This window comes from Lissotriton helveticus, chromosome 7, assembly GCF_964261635.1.
Source record: "Lissotriton helveticus chromosome 7, aLisHel1.1, whole genome shotgun sequence".
Lineage (NCBI taxonomy): Eukaryota > Metazoa > Chordata > Amphibia > Caudata > Salamandridae > Lissotriton > Lissotriton helveticus.
The window spans coordinates 1,185,601,039-1,185,621,334 of record NC_136068.1 but is presented as its reverse complement, the minus strand read 5'-3'; the positions used below and the strand labels follow the sequence as shown (position 1 = coordinate 1,185,621,334).

The 20,296-nt window shown below is 46.5% G+C and overlaps 1 protein-coding gene across 2 annotated transcripts in view; it reads left to right on the top strand.

The window, feature by feature from the left end:
• Positions 1–20,296, top strand: part of C7H17orf58 (chromosome 7 C17orf58 homolog) — a 148,526-nt gene that overhangs the window by 59,647 nt on the left and 68,583 nt on the right. Inside the window, exon 3 of one of the 2 annotated variants that reach the window (XM_078650794.1) lies at positions 13,520–13,711. The exons of the other annotated variant lie outside the window; for it this stretch is intronic. Coding sequence (XP_078506920.1) covers positions 13,520–13,711 — 192 coding nt within the window. The remainder of the gene's footprint in view (positions 1–13,519; positions 13,712–20,296) is intronic. 2 annotated transcript variants of the gene reach the window in all.

Sequence of the window (20,296 nt, the reverse complement as noted above, 5' to 3'; positions counted from 1 at the left end):
ATCCTGTTAGAGTAAAAAACTGTCCTGGCCTCAAGAATGGCTTTTTTATAGGTCTGGAGAGCAGAGAGGTATGCGATTTTCAGTGTAGGGCAATAAGCTCTCCTCCAAGCTCGCTCAGCTCTCCGTGCAGCTAGCTTTTTTGCGTTAAGGTCTGAGTTAAACCATCTGTTGGCTGCGTGAGCCCTTTTAACCGTAACCCGTCTCAGGGGAGGGAATTCATTGCCTGATTGAGTCAGCCAGTTGTTGATGGTTGCCAGCTGAGCAGGAGTAGTGAGGCCTGAGAGGTCAGGGCTAGTCTTAGCCAAAGACGAGCAGAAGGAAGGCATGTCAGCTTTGCCCCATTTCCTGACCCACATGTTCTTACGGAGCATAGAGAGAAGTGGCACAGAGTGGACTAAAGAGGTGTGGAGTGGCGTAGAGTGGAGGAGAGTGACATAGAATGTCATAGAGTGTAGTGTCATAGAGTGGAGTAGAGTGTCGTAGAGTGAAGGAGTATAGAGGGAAGGGGCGCAGAGTGGAGGGGTGAAGAGTGGAGGGGCACAGAGTGGGGTAGATTGTTGTAGAATGTTGTACAGTGGAGTGGTGTAGAGTGCCATAGAATGGAGTGGAAATTAGTAGAATGGAGGGTCATAGAATAGAGGATCATAGAGTAGTCGTACTCTGGCATAGAGTGGAGTGGTGTAGCTTAGAGTGAAGGAAAGTGTCGGAGAGTGGTGTAGCTGAGAGTGGAAGAAAGTGTCAGAGATTGGAGTAAGGTATTGTGTCATAGAGTGTAGGGGTGTAGAATAGAGGGGTCTAGAGTGGAGAGGCCTAGAGTAGAGTGGAGTAATGTTTTGTAGAATGGAGGGGCGTACAATGGCATAGAGTGTCATAGAATGGAGTGGCATAGAGTGAAGTGGAGTGGCGTGTCATAGGGTGGAGCATCATAGAGTGGAGTGTTGTACAGTGGAGTGGCGTAGACTGGTGTAGAGGGAGTGACACAGACTGTTGTGGAGTAGAGTGGAGAGGGACAGGGTCATAAAGTGGAATGGAGTAGAGTTAAACGGAGTAGAGTGGCCTAGAGTGCCACAGAGTGGAGTGTCTTAGATTGGAGTGGCAACAGAAACGAAGAGAGTGAAATAGAGTGTCATAGAATGCCGTAGATTTTTGTTGAGTATGAGTACCATTGAGTTGGGTAACAATACACATCTGTTATTCAGTACCAAGATACCCTTCTGGGTGAACATGTGCTTTACAAATACACATGTTATGTTACAAATACACATGTTAGAATTTAGTTACATAGAGTAGAGTGGTGTAGAGTGGCGTACAGTGGAGGGGCCTAGAGTGGTGTATTCATAGTGTGGTAGTTCACTGCCCTTACTGACAACATATTTTCAATTGAAATGACCATAACATTTCCACAGACACACAGTTTTACTGATAAAACTTTGCAGTTCACTAACAATAATGTGTGGAAAAAGCATCACCTAGTATATTGATTTGTTTTTATCGTATTAAAATATTTGTTTCCAGCACACACACTTACTCCAAAAGCTAAAAATCTTGAGTAAAAAAATGAACGGTGTACCAGGCAGACTTTTTTACGCCATGAGCTTAGGTAACTGGCCTTGATAGAGTAACTGATCGAGATTGGGCTAATGGACTGATACATAAATCTCTTCTAACATGTATAAGTCTAGATGGTGCTCCACATATTGCTTTATAATCTTTACCTATCAACCTTATCAAATGTTTCTGAAAAGTCAAAAAATCCATAATGCATTCTAAACCTACTGGATATGGACAATGATGGATCACTGTAGAAACCCAGCGTTGGTGCGCATCCAATAACCCAACTTGGCGCTACAACTTAATGACCCTTGGAGCGCTTGATTCAACCTTAAAACAGCCAATTTCAGTCTGCCCTCAAAATGTTTCATAACCCCCAATGTACCAGATAGCCTTGGCATGCTCTTAGGCATAACCTCAGCCTGGCTGTACAACTGCTTGTCCTGCCTTGAGGCACCCCCCTTTGAATTTCAAAGATCGTTAGCCCACCCTTAAAATCCCTGACCAGCCATCAGTGACCGTCGACATACCCTCAAACACAGAAAGGCTTAGCCACCCTTCAGGCACCCATATTGATCATTGCTACCTCAGCCAGGTGGGATCTAATGTCCCGTAGATGGTCATTAGATCCCACCAGATATCCCTCAGCTTGCCTTCTATCCTTCTATCCTCATAAGATCCTGAGCCAGCCACTAGACATCTTCAAATTCCCTTATGATACCCTGAGACCACTCTTAGAAACCCATGACTGTCCCTAAAGAACATCCAACAGGCTGTCAGCCGGCTCCTGAGCACCTTCATTTCCCCCTAAGGTATGCCTATCTGTCCCCCAGTATGCCTTTAGACACCATCATCTTGTATTTAAAAAACCCAGGTGTGCTCTCAGAGACCCTTGATGTGCGCACAGACATAAACACCATGCCCTTAACTACACTCGGCTGGTCCTTCAATGCCCCCAGTTGGTCATCAGACTTGACATGTTTACAGGGAGCTACAGAATGCCATTGAGAGATCCTGTATTTGTCTTCAGTCACCCCAGCTGATCCTAACTCTCCCCCAGGCACCCCTTAGAAGCCCTCTCTGTGCCCTCAGATACTTTCAGCAGACCATCAAAGGACCCTTGTTTTTGACCATCAGCTGGACCTGAGCATTCTCTCCAGACACTATCAGCAACTCTACAGAACGTGGCATCAGCCTCTGAGACTCCCAGTTGGTCCTTGGTCACCAGATAAGCTCGCCCTCATACACCATCAGAGATCCTGTTCTCATCTCATCAAAAATGTACTGGCCTTCAGTGACCGTGGCAGGTTGCCCCCCACCTTCCCTATGGCTACTCCCCCGCAGGGGCCAGATCCAAATGTATCAAACCAAACACTGCCAATAATTCTCATGAGCACATTGTCAAGCTGCATCCTGGGAGAAATAACACGGTTGGAAAGAGTTGAACTAGTTAGTTCAGACATGGCTATATGCAAATCATTCTGACCCTGTGCCTCATGGGAACAGTCCAGCCCGCACTGCCAAGCCATGCCTTCCCTGGACCGGAAACAAGGTTCCGAGGACCGGTTTCTGGCATTCCAGCCGTCTTCAGCCCGGCTTGCTTGAATCCAGTGGCAAAGTGAGCAAGGGACTCACGTCTGAGTATACCCGGCCACACTTATGGCAGCCAAAGCGGTACAAAAGGGGGTGGTGATGGACGGAGCATCTGAACCAATCAAACACTCACACCCAGTCAAAAGATCTGGGTTTGATCCATCACCCTTCTTTAGCCCACTCTGCCACCCCAGTTCAGACATGTCTATATGCAAATCAGTCTGACTCTGTGCCTCATGGGAACAGTCCAGCCCGAACTGCCAAGCCATGCCTTCCCTGGACCGGAAACAAGCTTCCGAGGACCGGTTTCTGGCATTCCAGCCGTCTTCAGCCCGGCTTGCTTGAATCCAGTGGCAAAGTGAGCAAGGGACTCACGTCTGAGTATACCCTGCCACACTTATGGCATTAGGACCTTTAACGACAAAGTTACCCAGCTGTTTGTCAATGTCTCGAAAGACTGTTTCTGCTGATGTGGGAGAGAGTGAAGCTTTGTTGCCAGCGAAACAGGAATCTTTGACCCCAAAATTGAGCACAAACATGTGTTGGTTGGACTATGCCCCTCATGCAGTACTAACAGCCTGTGCTAATGAGACCTCCAAAATTAAGGAGGACTTCACCACTCCACTGTACTTGAGCATGCATTTCGGTATGCAAGCTCAGACTTGGATTTGTGCTCAAGCACAAGGTTTGTTAGTTATACAAGATGGTTATCTTGGCCTTCTACCACACTTGGACTTTGGTAAGTTCATGGGACACACCTGCGGCATCCTGATACCTCTTACCGCACCATCAACTGACCTAACATCACTGCATCACATCCCCCAAGCATGGGTCACCTAAGGAACATGAGCAAATCTTGCAAGCGACTCAAAGCCATTTAGAATTTTAGGCAGGAACACGCTATTAGTGAGCTCTCCTCTTAAGGTAGTTATGTCAGGCTTTTCCCTTCCCCATCCTCCCTGAACACGCCAAAATTCCAATCAGTCTTGGAAGGTCCCTTTGCTGTTTTTGCTCAGTGACATTGCTCCTGTTGTTGCCCAGAGTTGTTGAAAATTGTTACCTCTTCTCTACCTATTGGAATAGTTTCCTAGAACCTAATGTTTGCAGAGGTGACCCTCTACTAATTAAGCCTTAACTGATCCACAGAGAAACTGGGGGACCCCTTTACTGTACAAGTCGCTCCTGGCTTTCCTTGCTATGGTAGTCTGCTTTCTCTGGGTTCTCCACATGTTGGAAACACATCAGACAGACCCTGAGCTCCACCAGTAGAAGCAGTACACTCAGGAGATGTTCCCTCACCTTAGAGAGACTAGCTGGCAGACATCAACCCTGGGTGCACAGCAGCTCTTAAAGTGTTCTGTGGAACACTCCTTTCCTTGAAAAAAAAAACGTAGTACTGAAACAAAGCTGGGTCATTTGGATGGAACGCCCACCCCAACACAATTGCCCTCCCCTTTCATGCTAAGTATAGTATGAAAGAATGCCTTTGTTTACAAGGCAGTGCTAAGCCACGTTAAGTGGCTTAATGCTGCCTTGTAACTAAGGCGAAGCCTGTATCCCCAACAAAACGTCAAAAAGTGACGTTATGGTGGTGATAGGGGCTTGTAAATATGCCCCCAAGAATCCCTAGGTATGGAAGCCCTAATTGTGCAAGAGAACACCAAGGTGCTCATTTAGAAGATAGAAATAATGGAAAAACAACCACAGAAAGGAGGATGCCCTATACAATTTCCTCTTCATTATCATATCTCTTTTAGAGTAGGAAAAAGAGGAGTAGTCTGTCCTCCATTTTGTGCCGTGTTATGCCAGGTGCATCCAAAATGGATCCCACTGGCTCCACTACTCAGACTCATACCTCAGAGTTCTACTATCATACTTGTATTACACACTTAATGAACATACACATCAACATGCACACACGATGACAGCACAAGTTGTTTCTGGATTTGACACAACAGTGGAAATTTACAAGAGAGGATCCAGTATGCTCGTCTCTCCTTGACAGAAAGAAAAGGTGTGGTCAAACTGCTGTTTTCCAAAACCCGATGTGTTCCACCACTGCTTCATGTGATACACCCAGGCCATGGACAGTAGTACAATGCCCACTATGAGGACACGCTTTGTGCATCCCTCCATGTCATAGAACAGGTTCTTGATCTCGCAATACCATCAACAGGCCTAGGCCTATTCACACTTGCCACATTGGAGTGGCACTGGGGCTAAAATAAATATCAAGATACCAGTTTCACATGCAGTAGGACTCTTAGAGTAGGAGTACCTGCCCATTTCCCATGGAGGGGGCATTCCCATCCTAACATATGGACTCTAGCTTCGTCTTACTGATGAGGCCCAATAAGGCTGAAGTGCATCTGGGGTTGTTTGTCTACCCATTCACAAGGGACGTGGCATATCACATGCTAAACTGAATTACATATGCTGTCTTGTAATGTTGCAGAGAGCAAATAAATGAAGAAGTGGAATGCTCCCAAGGTAAGGAACTTTGGGTAAAATCCTTCCTCGTCGTCTATTTCTTTTTCTCTCTCCAGTCCTGGGCACATCAGGCTGGGAGGTCTGAACTCAGATTAAAGAGACCACCTGGCAACTCTTGCACCATGGTAGGCAATGCCAACCCTGCTACATCCATTATTATCCCGTCAGACCATACCTCATTTGTGTGCTACTTACTAGTGCATCTTGTCTGTTGACAATTGGCATGAGACAGTCCTGTTTGTAAGCAGCGTCTTACATTGTCAGGAGGGGTCGGTGGTGCTCTCTAATTCACAAGTGTCCTACAAAACAGGTTCCTGGAATAACATTCAGTGTCAATTGAAACGTCAACTCCATGCCTCATTCATGTAGCAGACATACCTCAAGCGTATCAGCAAATGTATGGCTCTCATAGGGTGGAACAAAACAATAGGGGATAAAAAGAGTACCTACTACCCAAAGGAACGTAAAAATATTTGCCAATATGTGACTGCCTGATAGGATCAAATTAAGTTCTGAAAGTGAAATTTAGGCAAGGGATCTCAAATACAAAAAAAGCCAGAAGTGGAATAGAAAAAGTGGTTATCATTTAAACAATCCTTGCCACCTTGATGTGCTCCGTGTGCCATATTGCAGACAGTATTATGACCATATCCTTCAAAGGAAGAGACATAATTGGGGTTAGGTGTTTTAGATATTTCTAGCTCAGTTGGTGCAGGTTCATTGCTTAAGCTGAGAACTTAAGCGGTGACGATGGCTCCTCTCATATTGTGGCCTTGCTGCGCGTTAGCCAAACCCTGTATTGGTAATTCCTCTCATATTATGGCTTCCCATTTTTTACAGACCGTTTGTGAGTTGTCTTTTTGTTAGTTCACAGAGGTGTAAGTGTTTAAAGTGCACTACACATCCTGATTAATTAATAATGTACACCCCCCCCCCTTTTGTCTTGTGAAACGCTTGCTCTGCGGGTCATCTACATTCCTTTAATAAGTAAAATGAGTGAATTCTTTTTTTCTGGCCTGCACTCTTGTACCGGACAGTCTGCAAGTCCACTGTAGGAGCTTCACATTTTTACTCTGGTGCCCGCGTCCGTCCTTAGAGCAAGTGTTTGCTGATAGGAGGCGCAGTGGGGCGGGGAGTATCTACATAATGTGACTGACTAAAGGTTGCCATGACCATTCCATAATAGTCTACCTATCAATTATTGGTCTTAAATTGATCCTGATTTTATGCTGGGTTTTTGAAGTATTAATTGAGATATCGAAATCAAATACTCTGATGGATGTTTTTCGGTGACGTTATTGTAAAGGAAAAGTACTAAGCACTCAGGCACATCTAGTCCCATTCTTCAAGACTCATTGAATTACCTGCAGGACATCATAAAAAATGAGGCATTTTCAATAAGAAACAAAAAATGAAATGCTGCAGAGGGGTTGTGCTAGCCCCAGCCCTTTGGCCTAGCCTGCCTGTAGGAAGTCAGTGCATGCGCCCTCTAGGTGGCCCACTGGAAGGTTAAATTCAGTACACAGGGGAAAAGCACAGCTTGTTCTTTTGATAGCATAAAGATCTTTTCACTTGTATGAATAGTGTTTATTATGGTAAGATAGATGGAAACCAAGCCAGAGCTACATAGCTTTTGCTTCACATTCATCTCTCCAAAAATAACACTGATCTCTTTTTTAGACAGCCAAAGCTGTTAAAAAGGTAGAGTTTCACTAAAACAAGAACAGAAGTTTGTTCTTTTCCCTTCTTATGAATTTGCAGAGGCAGAAAAAAGTCTTGCCCAAGTTCAGTTTTCAGGAAGTATCTTACTCGCTCTTAACACATTTTCATTTTGATTTAAGTAACTGAATGTCTGGCAGTCGAAGTCTATGGGGGAAAAAAGAATATTATGCGGATCGGACCCACATTGACTTCTCAGGTTGTCTGCATGTTTGTGTTGCAGCCAGTGCCACATCTGAGGTTGGTGGTGCAGCTAGAGAGAAGTCACAGAGCCCAGCGGCAGACACACCCCATCAAACTGGTACCTTTGTTTTTCCATCCAATAAACTTGCCTCAAGTAGCACAAAACGCAAGTAACTGCAAAAATCGATAAAGGGGAGCAACTACATCTGACTCTATGTCATATGCATTGCTTCCGGTGAGTAGGAACCAAACAGGAGCAATCACTCACTTAAGAGTGGACCGTCCAGCTGATGACCCAATCAACCTCAGTCCTCACACTCCAGTCACATCTTGTTACACAAAATATTTGGGCCAAGCACCTTCGCTACAAGTCCAACCATCCAAGGTTGCATTCTATAGCACGCATTGGAAGAGGAAATCACCTCAAGTGATTGTTTTTGTGCAGGAAGGTGCCCCTTCCTGTATACAAACAATCTCCCCGCGACGCAGGCCTCCTTGCACCATGGTGCAATGGTGTCTGCACCGACGCATGGCAGCAGCTTGTGCGCCAGCACAGGGAAAGGCACAGAGATGCAACATGTTGCTGTAACTAGTCGCATCCCTGTGCCTCGAAACTAATGCAGCGTGGCGCAGCAAATTAACTTGCGGCACCACGCTGCGTTAGTTTCCCCTAAATAAGCCCCTGAGTGTGGTTGAAAGTAAAAAAAAAAAATGGCAGTGATTCTTTTTGCTCCAGCTTGCCACCGTTCAAACCTGGTTCTCCCTGGCAGTAAATCTGAACACAGACAAAGAATGGGTCCTTCTGATGCACCCTTCTCCTTTCTCCCATCCTGTTCTTCATAATCTCTATCTCGGATTACATCTTCCGGTTTGGAGCTTGAGAGGGCCAGGATATTGACCTGGGCTTTCAGAGATATTAGCAGTCTCCATTAAAACCTCAAGGAGGAACTCCACTTTAGCCTTTTAAAAGAAGCTTTGGCCCACCTTTACTAAATTGTGTTCAGCTAGGCAGTTTCCCCCTCAATCTGCACCGTTTGCACACATTTTGGAATTTCTGCAAGATGGTTCCTCTCTGAGTTTTAAGGTGTTCCCACCTCAGTGTTCACTGGGCAGTAGTGGAAGCATTTAGGGGCGCGTGGGTAGACTTTTAGGAGGATGGAGAGCCAGGATCGGACTGGCCTATAGGGCAATGAAGCCGTGCTTGATGTGCTGGTCTCACATGTCAGTATGTGTGCTGTGTTGTTTAATGTTTGTGGGCCTGTTTTATGGTTTGCGCGGATGGTTTTTACTGATTATTGCCCTGGTATTAAAGCAAACATTGGCTGCAGCAAGCTCAAATTCATGTTGTCTTCCATACCTTGCCCAACACTCATACAACCTCTTTACAAGTTCGAAATGCTCAATTTGCAAACATGGGACACTTTTTTAGCTATTTAATTCACTAAAGGGGGAAGCTTTTTATTTTGGTACCCAGGCTATTTTTGTCCCAGTCCGGCCCTGTAGAGAGCTAGCTAAGAGATTATTTAAGGGATTTGAGAATATCTGGTGTCTAGCAAGGTTAAGATTCCTTGCCTTGGATTTATTGTTGGCTCTCCACACACTAAAATCTCCTCCTTTTGAGCCGTTTGAATCTGTGGAGATGAGAATCCTAACTCTTTTTTTTGTCCACTATATTAGTTTTTGTTGTTGTTTTGTTTTTGTGATTTTAGCACATTTATACCATAACAGTTATAACCAGCATATCCATTTATAGTATTGAACCAAGTCTATTGTCCAGAGCAATGGAAATGTCTCCCCTTTTTGGTAACAACAACTCCCATCCATCCTCCCTCCACCCTAACCCAACAGTGTCATGGCATTGCTTGTAAATATACAGCGTCAATGCAAAACAAACTCACCAATGCAGAGCTTGACAATTCCAGTCCATGTATCATCACTTTGGTCCTTCTAGTGATCTTGTTATCCTGTGCTTATGACAGGTCAGGGTGCGCTAGCAAATATATGGTAAGTGGCGCCCAAAAGTCTTTCGGCCTGGAGGCCTCAGGCAGCTCCTCAGCGAATGCATGCAGTTGTTCCTTGCAGTACACAAGATCTCGAATCCATTTGACCAGTGTCACTCTGCTTTGGAATTCCAATGCATGGCAACTGCACGCTTAGCAATTAATGTGGCTATTGCAATCAAACGCCTATTACATGGTTTAATCTGATACAACATTCCTAGCAGGCATATCTCTGGCTTACATTCAATTTTCTCTAGTACCATTTCTGATAATGCCTCGACCACCCCACTCCAGAATTTAAGTATAGCTGGGCACCTCAATGCTAGGTGTACAAAATTTGCTTCATCTTGCCAGCACCTGTGGCATTGCGTGTCCTCCCGCAGCCCAAATTTAAACAGTTGTGCTGGGGTATACTATATCTGATGTAAATATTTGAAATGAATGATGCAAAGATTGCAATTTGTTGTCAGGCGTCCAGTCAATTTTCAACATGCTTCCCAATTGGCTAAAGTCAGTGGGACTTCCAGGGCTGCATTCCATTTTTCCAGAGCAGGGGATCCCTCCAAATCCTTCTCCCTCGGCGATGTGCATTACATTCTAGTAATAAGCCCTTTACCCTCACCACTCTTTAATACCACCTGCAGCGCACGCAGTATCTGTGGTTCTTGAGAGAAATCTGGCCACAGAGTGCGCACAGCCGGCACCCTAGCATACATAAATCATCTGTGCATTAATTCATACTGTTGGCCAGCATGGAATTCGGCCATAGTTAAGAAGATGCCATGGCGATACATATCCCCCAGCTTAGTGATACCTGCCCTTTGAAGGACCCTAAGGGCCCCACGCTCCAGTGTCGCTGATATTTCCGGGTGAGCATTAATCGCCATTGCATTAATATATTCTCTCCCTGTGCGCTTTGCTTAAGCATCCCATGCCCTAACTGTACAATTGACTGGGTTAATTTCCTTTCTATTGCCACCCTCACTCTTCTAGAGCATCCTAGCTGGCAGTGTCATTGAATGCACCGTGTCCGCTTCTAGGGTCAAATGTGACCTATATTTCTGGGGGGATAGTTGGTAATGCGCAAACTGTGCCTGCGCAAAAAGGTAGTAGAGGCATAAGTCTGGGGCTTCGAACCCCCCTTATAGAAAGGCAGCATTATTATATTCCAGCCGCACCGTGGTTGCTTGCCAGCCCAAAACCAGTGATAGAAAGCAGGTTTAGAAAAATGCGATGTTTAGTTTAATTGCGATATTTACAAACAAGTATAGCAGCTTAGGGAGTACAGTCATTTTTATCATGGCAATTCTTTCCGCAAGAGACAGCGGTAGATGCGTCCAGCGGGAGATCGGTTCCGTAAGGGTACTCACAGCCCTTCCATAATTCAAGTGCAGCACAATTTCAGGATCTCTGTGCACTCAGACTCCCAGGTATTTCATGGGGTCAGTAGACCAGGCAAGTGGGTAATCCGGTACCACCTCTGGGGTGTAATGTGTAAGTGAGAAAATCGCAGAATTTGCCCAATTTATCCCCAGTCCAGAGTGCTGCTGAAATATGATGTATTCCCGCAACAGAGGCAACAGCTGCGTATCTGGGTCACGGACATATAATAACATGTCATCAGCATATAATGAGATGACATGAATGCCAGTGCAGCCTCTGCATGTTTCTGGCGCACCTTACAGGCCAGTGGTTCCAATGCCAGGGAGAAGAGCATAAGAGGCAAGGGGCATCCCTGCCTTGTGTCTCTGCCAATTGAAAAAGTATCCGATATCATCCATTTACTCGCACCCAGGCGACCGGGTTAGTGTATAATAATCGTATCCACTTTACAAAAAAGGGTGGCATACCCATCCTTTGAAGGACCACAAACATATACCCCCATTGGAGGGAATCAAATGCTTTGACTGCGTCAAGCAGCACTTCCACAGCAGGGGTATCAGGGTCTAAGTGATGTATAACCGCAAAGAGGATACCGAGATTATGCACTGTGGAGCATTTCGGAACAAATCCCAACTGGCTCGAGAGTACTAACTTCGGAATTAGAGCCTGCAGTCTAGTTGCTATCATTTTAGCTAATATTTTGGTATCTATATTAATAATAGATAGCGGTTTATACGATTCGCACTTGTTGGCTACTTTTTGCGGCTTCAGGAGGGTAACAAGGAGGGCTTCCCTTAGGGTGGGAGGGAGTACACCTGTGTCACAGGCATCTGCAAAGACATTTAATAAATGCTGTTAGATAGCCATTAACATCGCCATCCCATGCCCCTTGTCCAGCTCCATATAGCTTAGAGTAATAGTCAATAAACACTTTACTAATTTCAGACCTGAAGTGCCGTGCAGTGCTATCTTCATCCAATAACTCAGTAATGTGTTCTTGTCATCTAGGCTTGGACAGCTTATAGGCCAGAGAGCGACTAGGTCTTCCACCCTCGCCATAATATCATGCTTTGGATCTCCGTAATTTATGTAAAATCTCCTGTTCTGCAGTTTGATTATGTTCAGAGACCAGTTCCCTCATCTGGGCCAGAATGGCGGATGTCGGGGATCGCTCATATTCGCATTCTAGTAGGCTAATTTTATCTGCGAGGGTTCTTATCCTCTTTCTAAGATCTGTCAGAACCCCTGCCAGCGTTCCCATACACTCTCCCCTTATTGTTACTTTAAAAGCTTCCCAGAGAGTACCAGCGCTACCCACTGACCCTTCATTTTCTGCAAAGCAATTATTTATTGCTGTACCGAATTTAGCCCAGAATACTGTGTCATGTAAAGAAGACGGCTGTACCCCCCATTGGAACGGAGGCCTAATACAGGTCGGCACCCTGAGTTCTAGCAGCACCGGTGAGTGGCCACACAGCATCCTGGCTAGACAGAGACAGTCCAGGGAGTATCCTAACTCTTAACACATTTTATCTTGTGACATAATTAAGGAGCTTATGGGAACTATAATCCTTGTCCTTTAGGTTCCCTTTGCTGCGAATATTTGAGGACAGGGTTTTTCTCAGTTTAGGATCTTCTTTCATCCTCATGGTTAAGTCCTCACTTCACATAGATCAGGAGATTTTCATCCATATCATAAGACCCTAGAGGCAGGAGAACTCCAGTGTTTGGATGTGAGGCAAGCTATCCTAATGTATCTGGAGAGAATTGCACAAGAACTACTGGATTCAACAAATTGTTCATTTTGGATTTATCAGAAATGGTTTAAATCCTTCTACTCCGACCTTAAGTACGTGGGTAATGTCTATCATAACTTTGGTCTACAAGGAAACAGGAGTCCCACCTTCGGTCGGGCTTCAAGGCAGGTCAACTAGAGGCATGTCGGCTTCTTTGGCTAAAGTGCAGGGGGTGTCCCTAACAGAGATATGCAGAGCTGCCTCATGGTCAGATCTGTCTACGTTTGTCAAGAGTGCTACAGAAAAGGAGCATTCCGGATTCATTTGGTCCTAAGGTTTGGTCCTAAGGTTCTTTTGTCTATGATATAATTGATGAAGAACAATTAATGAATAAATATTACATTTTTTGGCCAGCAATGAATCTGTTGTATTGGTCTTATCATTGCTTGCTCTGTCTCATTAAGTAATTAATTGGGGCAAAAGTGGCATGCTAAGGTAATGTTCCAATTACTTACCGGTAATTGCATTACTCCGAACAATGCTTTTGCCAGGATAAATAACACCTCCGTCCCACCCTGTTCAGACTAGATCAACTGAGAAGAGCATAACTAGAGTCACGAATACTAGGATAATTTTGACGGTGTGTCTACGAGGCTCAGTGATGCTTATTAATTACTGAATCTGGGCAAAAGCAATATTTGAAGTCATGCAATTACTGGTAAATCATTGAAACATATTTAGATTTTTAAATGTGCAACCATTGAAACACTGCCTTATAGTTTGTTATTGCATCTGAACTGCTGTTTATTGTCATTGTAACTCGTAATTTCTGCTTTAAAACGTGATTTCTTTTCTTCCACAAAGCCGTGAATGGAATAGTACACGACGTGGAAGTGCTCGGGCGCGGAGCGCGCTTGGTAACTCTTCTGGTGAACAGCGAGGGCCTCTACAAAATGAGCCGGCTCTACATCACCCCTGACGGCTTCTTCTTCAGAATCAAGCTCCTGGCTGTGGACTCTTCCAACTGCCGGAGGCCCTGCCCAGACTTTAAACTAGGTAAAAACAGACCTCAGGCTTTGCCTTACAGCTGCCACGTCCTAGCACAATTCTGACGTCAGGAGGTGTTTAAAATTGATGTTGTCTATAAACTAATTCCCCTCGGGCTCTTCTCCACTCTGTAGTTCTATGGTGTTTAAAATTGATGCTGTAGCCAGTTTTTTAAAAAGTGGAAAGAGATAATGGCTACAATATAAAACATTTTTTTAATGTATTTGAGTATCTTTATAATGTGAGCCCGTAGCCTTGAACGCTCAGTGTATGGTTGCTTGGCAGTCTAATAATTTCAACAAAACATATTATTTAGGGAAATCTAGTAGGAACACTCCAGACTATACAGTTTGTACATTAAAGTGATAGACATCATTTTCATGGTAAAACACACCTTAACAATTCTACATAAGTCACCTTAACAATTACCGCGTTCCATCAGCTTGGTGAAACAACCTCTTCAGTGCTGGTCTCTGTTTTTAGCACTACATCCCAGAAGTATGGTTGTTTTTATTTGTAAGATTTTAATGCGAACTAGACCTGAGACATCGGGTATCAGAACGCTTTACATGAGCATCATTTTCGTTACAGATGGACACATACATTTTTGTTAGGCAAAGGGAGATTAAGGGGCAAATTTCTCAAGCCCCTTGTGACACTTTTGCCCCACTGTTGAGTCACTTTTGTGATGCAGCGGCGGCGTAAAAAATGCGGCCAATTTACAACGTGATGCATCTAGGGAGATACGTCACGTTGTAAAGCCCTGCGTCACATTATACCTGCGTCAGGTATAATGTATGCAGGGTGGGCGTTCCCATGCAGGAAAGCCAAGATTTTACTGCGTCACTTCTAGGACGCCACTGCGTCAAAGCCTTGCGCCTGCTTCAAGCAGGTCTAAGGAGTGACGCAGAGTAGTGGGAATAGGCCTCAGATGCATTGCTGGAGTTGCGTCGTGCTTGCGACTCAACTCCAGCAATTTGTGACTTTTTCCCCAACAGATGCATCAGAATTTCTGACGCTTCTGTCAATCCTTGCCCCATGTGCGCCGTATTGTAAATACGGCGCATCCATGGTTGTGTAAGTGTTTCTCAGGGTGGTGCAGGGAAAGTGTAAATCTGTCCCTAAGTGATTTGCCCAGAACCAGAGGATGTTGAGGGTCGTTGCCGAGACTCGAACCGAGTTCCCCAGCTCCGAGGTCGACTGCTCTAGCCGTAAGGCTACATCCTCTCCTTGTTCACGTTTTTATAAGTAAACAGACTGTATTTTGTGCGTTCTTTCATTCTAGGTGAGAATGTTAGATTGATATTAATTGAAAAAGGACTCCAGGGCAGGTAGTTATAGAAACCTTCACAACAGGACATGAACCACCTTGGCGGCGCCCAGTGGAATGGTCCTCATTGCCCCCCCCCCCAACACATATTGCAATAACAACGCCCTTCTTTACAGATTAACTCAGTACCACCCTCCAATGGTGCCTGCCCCTTATCTCTCCTTAGCCAACTCTCACAATTATTTACTTTATTGCGCTACTCTTCCCAATGTAGAGTGTCAGAGCACTTTACATCACAAACATACACAGAGACAATGAGCCATATGAGTGTGTAAATCAGTGTACAGGAAATGTTACTTAAGACAATGAGTACCACAAGGTGTCGGAATCACATGTCTTTCATACTGGTAGTGCTTGGTCTGGAGACACAAAGAGGCAGCTTTACTAAGTTTTAATGCAGTGTAGTAAACAAAGTTGCTGTGTGAAAAGGAGGGCACACAACAGCACCATACCTGCTAAGATCTGGTGCTGTTGCTCTCTCCTCTAGTGATGGTGTACCTTCGGCTATCTTGTACCAATGCACACAATCTTGCACCACAGTGCAAAAGTGTGCGCATGATGTCAAGCATAGATTTTATTCCAATAGTTTACCATTTGGGCACAAAATTCTATTCTTTGACAAAGTTTAACACTATCACTTTATGTTGGACAGGCCTCGTGGCCAGGCTGTCCCCTCCCCGCATGGCGGGTCGCGGACCCCTGCTCCTCCTGCTCCCCGGACAAGAACCACCCCCGCAGCCCGCCGGGGCAACCTCCGGCCCTTCCCCGACGGAACCCTGGCTCCTGAACACCACCGTATCGGCTGGCCCGGGTCCTTTCCAGAACCCCTGTCCCCGGCCCAGCCGCCATTTTGGACACTACTCGACCAGGCCTCGTGGCCTCGGGTCGACCTCGGCCTCGGGCCCAGCCAGGCCCCGACATCGAGGCACCACCATCCACCCAGGGGGTAAAGAGACCACTTGGCAGGTCAATGGGAGAAGGAGTGTCAACGGCTCCCCTCCGCCAGGTGTCGATCGCCCCAGCCTCCCTGGGCGCTGGCTCCACCCCCCTGCTGGGTGTCTGGACTCCCTCATCCCGGACCCCCCGACCTCCAAGTGCGAGGGTCCGGACATCAAAGGGCGCCAGGCCTATAACTGGGGCAGCTCCAGAGCAGGAAGGCAGTTGGATCCTGGAGTCGAGAGACACCGAGACAAACTCATCTTGAAGGCCTGCTGGCGCTGCCGCGGCTCATCCTTTCGTGAACCATCTTGAAGGCCTGCTGGCGCTGCCGCGGCCCATCCTTTCGTGAACCATCTTGAAGGCCTGCTGGCGCTGCCGCGGCTCATCCTTTCGTGAACCATCTTGAAGGCCTGCTGGTGCTGCCGCGGCTCATCCTTTCGTGAACCATCTTGAAGGCCTGCTGGCGCTGCCGCGGCCCATCCTTTCGTGAACCATCTTGAAGGCCTGCTGGCGCTGCCGCGGCTCATCCTTTCGTGAACCATCCCGAAGGCCTGCTGGCACTGCCGCGGCCCCTACTTGCGAACCATCAGCTCGAGGATTGTGAGCTCCACACCTGCTACCCCCGTACCGGTCCGGTACTGAGACTGTCCCGCTACCCTTCCCCCCAAAGAGACTAGAATTGACAGGGTCCTCGTATCCTGGTCCTGCTGTACCGTCAATTACCTTGCTCTTAAGAAATATAAAAGTGTGAAGAACGCGTCCCTGTGTGGTGTCTATCTGTGGGGGGGAAGTTACCTGTCTGTACGATTACCCGGGGAGGACCCTCACCGGAGGCCTCTCCCCCCTGTACTCGGCCGACCCTCCGGGTCCCCGTCTAACACTTTACAAGTGTGCTGTACGGTGCAGCAGTTACCATAGATTACTAAATACTAACACCAAAGAAGCACACCATGACTGACTATACTTTAATATTGGAATATCATACTATAGATATAAAATTGAGTTGTCGAGATCAGTTGAAACTGAATAGTTGATAGTCTGTTCAAATTGGTCATAAATTTATCTGTCTTTGAATATGCAAGCAATAATCATTATGTTATAAGTTAAAATCTTGTATACTGACTGTGAGAAGCTGGCTTGGTATATGATGCACACTTATGTAAGTGGGCACCCTGCACCAATCCAGACAACCCTCAAATAAAAAGTCTGGGGATTTGGCTTGACACCGACCTGAACTTTTCGGTACAAGCTACGAAGACTGCGGCTACCTGTTTTGGGTTGATGAGGATGCTACGGAGGGTGCTCCCTCTGCTCCCATTTCAGGCGAGGAGGATCCTGGTCCAGGCTCTTATACTATCTCGCCTGGACTACGGGAATGCCCTCTACATGGGAGCTCCTGCCTATACCATCCAGAGGCTCCAAGTCACCCAAAACAATGCAGCCCGTCTACTTTACAACCTTCCCCGATGGCAGTCAGCGAGGAATGCTTTGAGGGAACTTCATTGGCTTCCTATTGCTGGAAGAATACAATTTAAGGCCATGTGTATTTTACACAAGGCCTTCCATCGCACTGGCCCTGCAATCCTTCAGTCCCTGGTCACTCCCTATGCTCCATCTCGTCCTCTTCGTTCCAGCTCCTCCCAGCTGGCTACTCCCATCAGAGTCAAGAAGGCTCGTTGGGGTGGCCGCTCCTTTTCACATACTGCGGCAAAACTCTGGAACACTCTTCCTCTGCCTTTGCGGGAAACTTTAAACCATCTCTCTTTTAGGAAAATTCTAAAAACACACCTGTATGCTACCCTCTGCTGACCTGCCTTGAGCCCCTGCTAATTAAGTTTCTGTCATAAGCGCTACGAGGCCTCCGGGTAGTTAGCGCTATACAAGTGCTGTTTCAATTCAATTCAATTCAATTAATGGTGATTTTAGTGGTCTTAGTCAACCTTAGAAAGCTCTCTAAGAGGTAGCTGTGAAGAGCAGCTTTCAGGCTTAGACCAGTGCTTGTTTTACCAGAACATAATCTTATAGGTATAGATCAAGTGATAAAGAACCACACAGTGTATTTATAAAAAATATGCATTTATTATAAGACACTCACTAACACGTACAGATATCTATTAGCTGGAGATATACACAATGCACACAATAATTTTCAATTGAAACCGGTAAATAGCACAAAATACACAGTGGTCACCAGGGGGAGACCAAACCATATACTAAAATAGTGGTATGCGAACCACGACTCGGGTCAAGTCTATACTTAAAAGATGTAGAAGTGCCAGGCACCCAAGGAACCACCCGAGGTAAATAACTAGGAGACCACTGAGGCTCTGTGCAGAGTGGGAACACGACCTCCATGGGGCTCCTAGTTACTTAAGATAAAGACAGGTGGCAACCCCACCATTAAGCTGCTGTTAGAGCTGCTACATAAGGATGATAGTCAGCCTGTAGAGGTCAGAGACCAGGAAAATGTGGGTGGGGATACTCCTGAAGAGGGAGCATCAGGGGCTATCCCTGATGATCTCAATACTGAGTTTGGGCCGAGGGACTCAAATGATTCCAACCTGCCAAACTCTGACCCCTTTGGGCATAGTGCAGATGGCACAGAGGAGATTTCCTTTGTTCCAGAGTAGACCAAGGAGGTCTAGATCTTCCTCAAGAGAAACCAATGCTTCAGGACATTCCGTAGGGACCTCCATATATGTATTAAGAGGGACAGCTCTTTGGACAGGGAATACCAAATGCTTGAACTCGCGTAAGCAAGGCTTAGGCTCAGGAGATATCGATTGGCCCTGGACAAAGAGTCCCTGGAAGTTCATAAGGCTAGGAAGAAACTAGGACTGGAGTCCCATGGTGGCAGCAACAGTGTCCCTAGAATCAGAGAAACTTCTTTTGACGTAGGAGGGATGATGATATTCATAATTGGATCACTGCTTTGGAGAGGGCTTGTAAAGTTCAGAGGGCCCCTCAAGAGCCATGGGCAGCTATCCTGCGGCTCTCCTTTGCTAACATAGGTAGAGATAAGTTCCTTGCAGTTAGAGAAGAGGATGCTGATAGTTGCTCAGTACTGAAGAGTGCTCTCATGGATGGGTTTGGCTTAACCACTGAACAGTATAGGATTAAGATCAGAGACATCCAGAAGGCACACACCCAGGACTGGGTAGATTTTGTAGACAGTGCTATTAAGGCTCTGGAAGGCTGGCCTCATGAAGGCAAGGTACAGGACTATAAAGGATTGTACAATTTGATTATGAGGGAGCAAATCCTCACCACCCCCTTTTGTACCGCTTTGGCCGCCATAAGTGTGGCAGGGTATGCTCAGAGGTGAGTCCCTTGCTCACTTTGCCACTGGATTCAAGCAAGCCGGGCTGAAGACGGCTGGAATGCCAGAAACCGGTCCTCGGAAGCTTGTTTCCGGTCCAGGGAAGGCATGGCTTGGCAGTTCGGGCTGGACTGTTCCCATGAGGCACAAGGTCAGACTGATTTGCATATAGCCATGTCTGAACTGGGGTGGCAGAGTGGGCTAAAGAACGGTGATGGATCAAACCCAGATCTTTTGACTGGGTGTGAGTGTTTGATTGGTTCAGATGCTCCATCCATCACCACCCCCTTTTGTACCGCTTTGGCCGCCATAAGTGTGGCAGGGTATGCTCAGACGTGAGTCCCTTGCTCACTTTGCCACTGGATTCAAGCAAGCCGGGCTGAAGACGGCTGGAATGCCAGAAACCGGTCCTCGGAAGCTTGTTTCCGGTCCAGGGAAGGCATGGCTTGGCAGTTCGGGCTGGACTGTTCCCATGAGGCACAGGGTCAGACTGATTTGCATATAGCCATGTCTGAACTGGGGTGGCAGAGTGGGCTAAAGAACGGTGATGGATCAAACCCAGATCTTTTAACTGGATGTGAGTGTTTGATTGGTCCAGATGCTCCGTCCATCACCACCCCCTTTTGTACCGCTTTGGCCGCCATAAGTGTGGCAGGGTATGCTCAGACGTGAGTCCCTTGCTCACTTTGCCACTGGATTCAAGCAAGCCGGGCTGAAGACGGCTGGAATGCCAGAAACCCGTCCTCGGAAGCTTGTTTCCGGTCCAGGGAAGGCATGGCTTGGCAGTTCGGGCTGGACTGTTCCCATGAGGCACAGGGTCAGACTGATTTGCATATAGCCATGTCTGAACTGGGGTGGCAGAGTGGGCTAATGAACGGTGATGGATCAAACCCAGATCTTTTAACTGGATGTGAGTGTTTGATTGGTCCAGATGCTCCGTCCATCACCACCCCCTTTTGTACCGCTTTGGCCGCCATAAGTGTGGCAGGGTATGCTCAGACGTGAG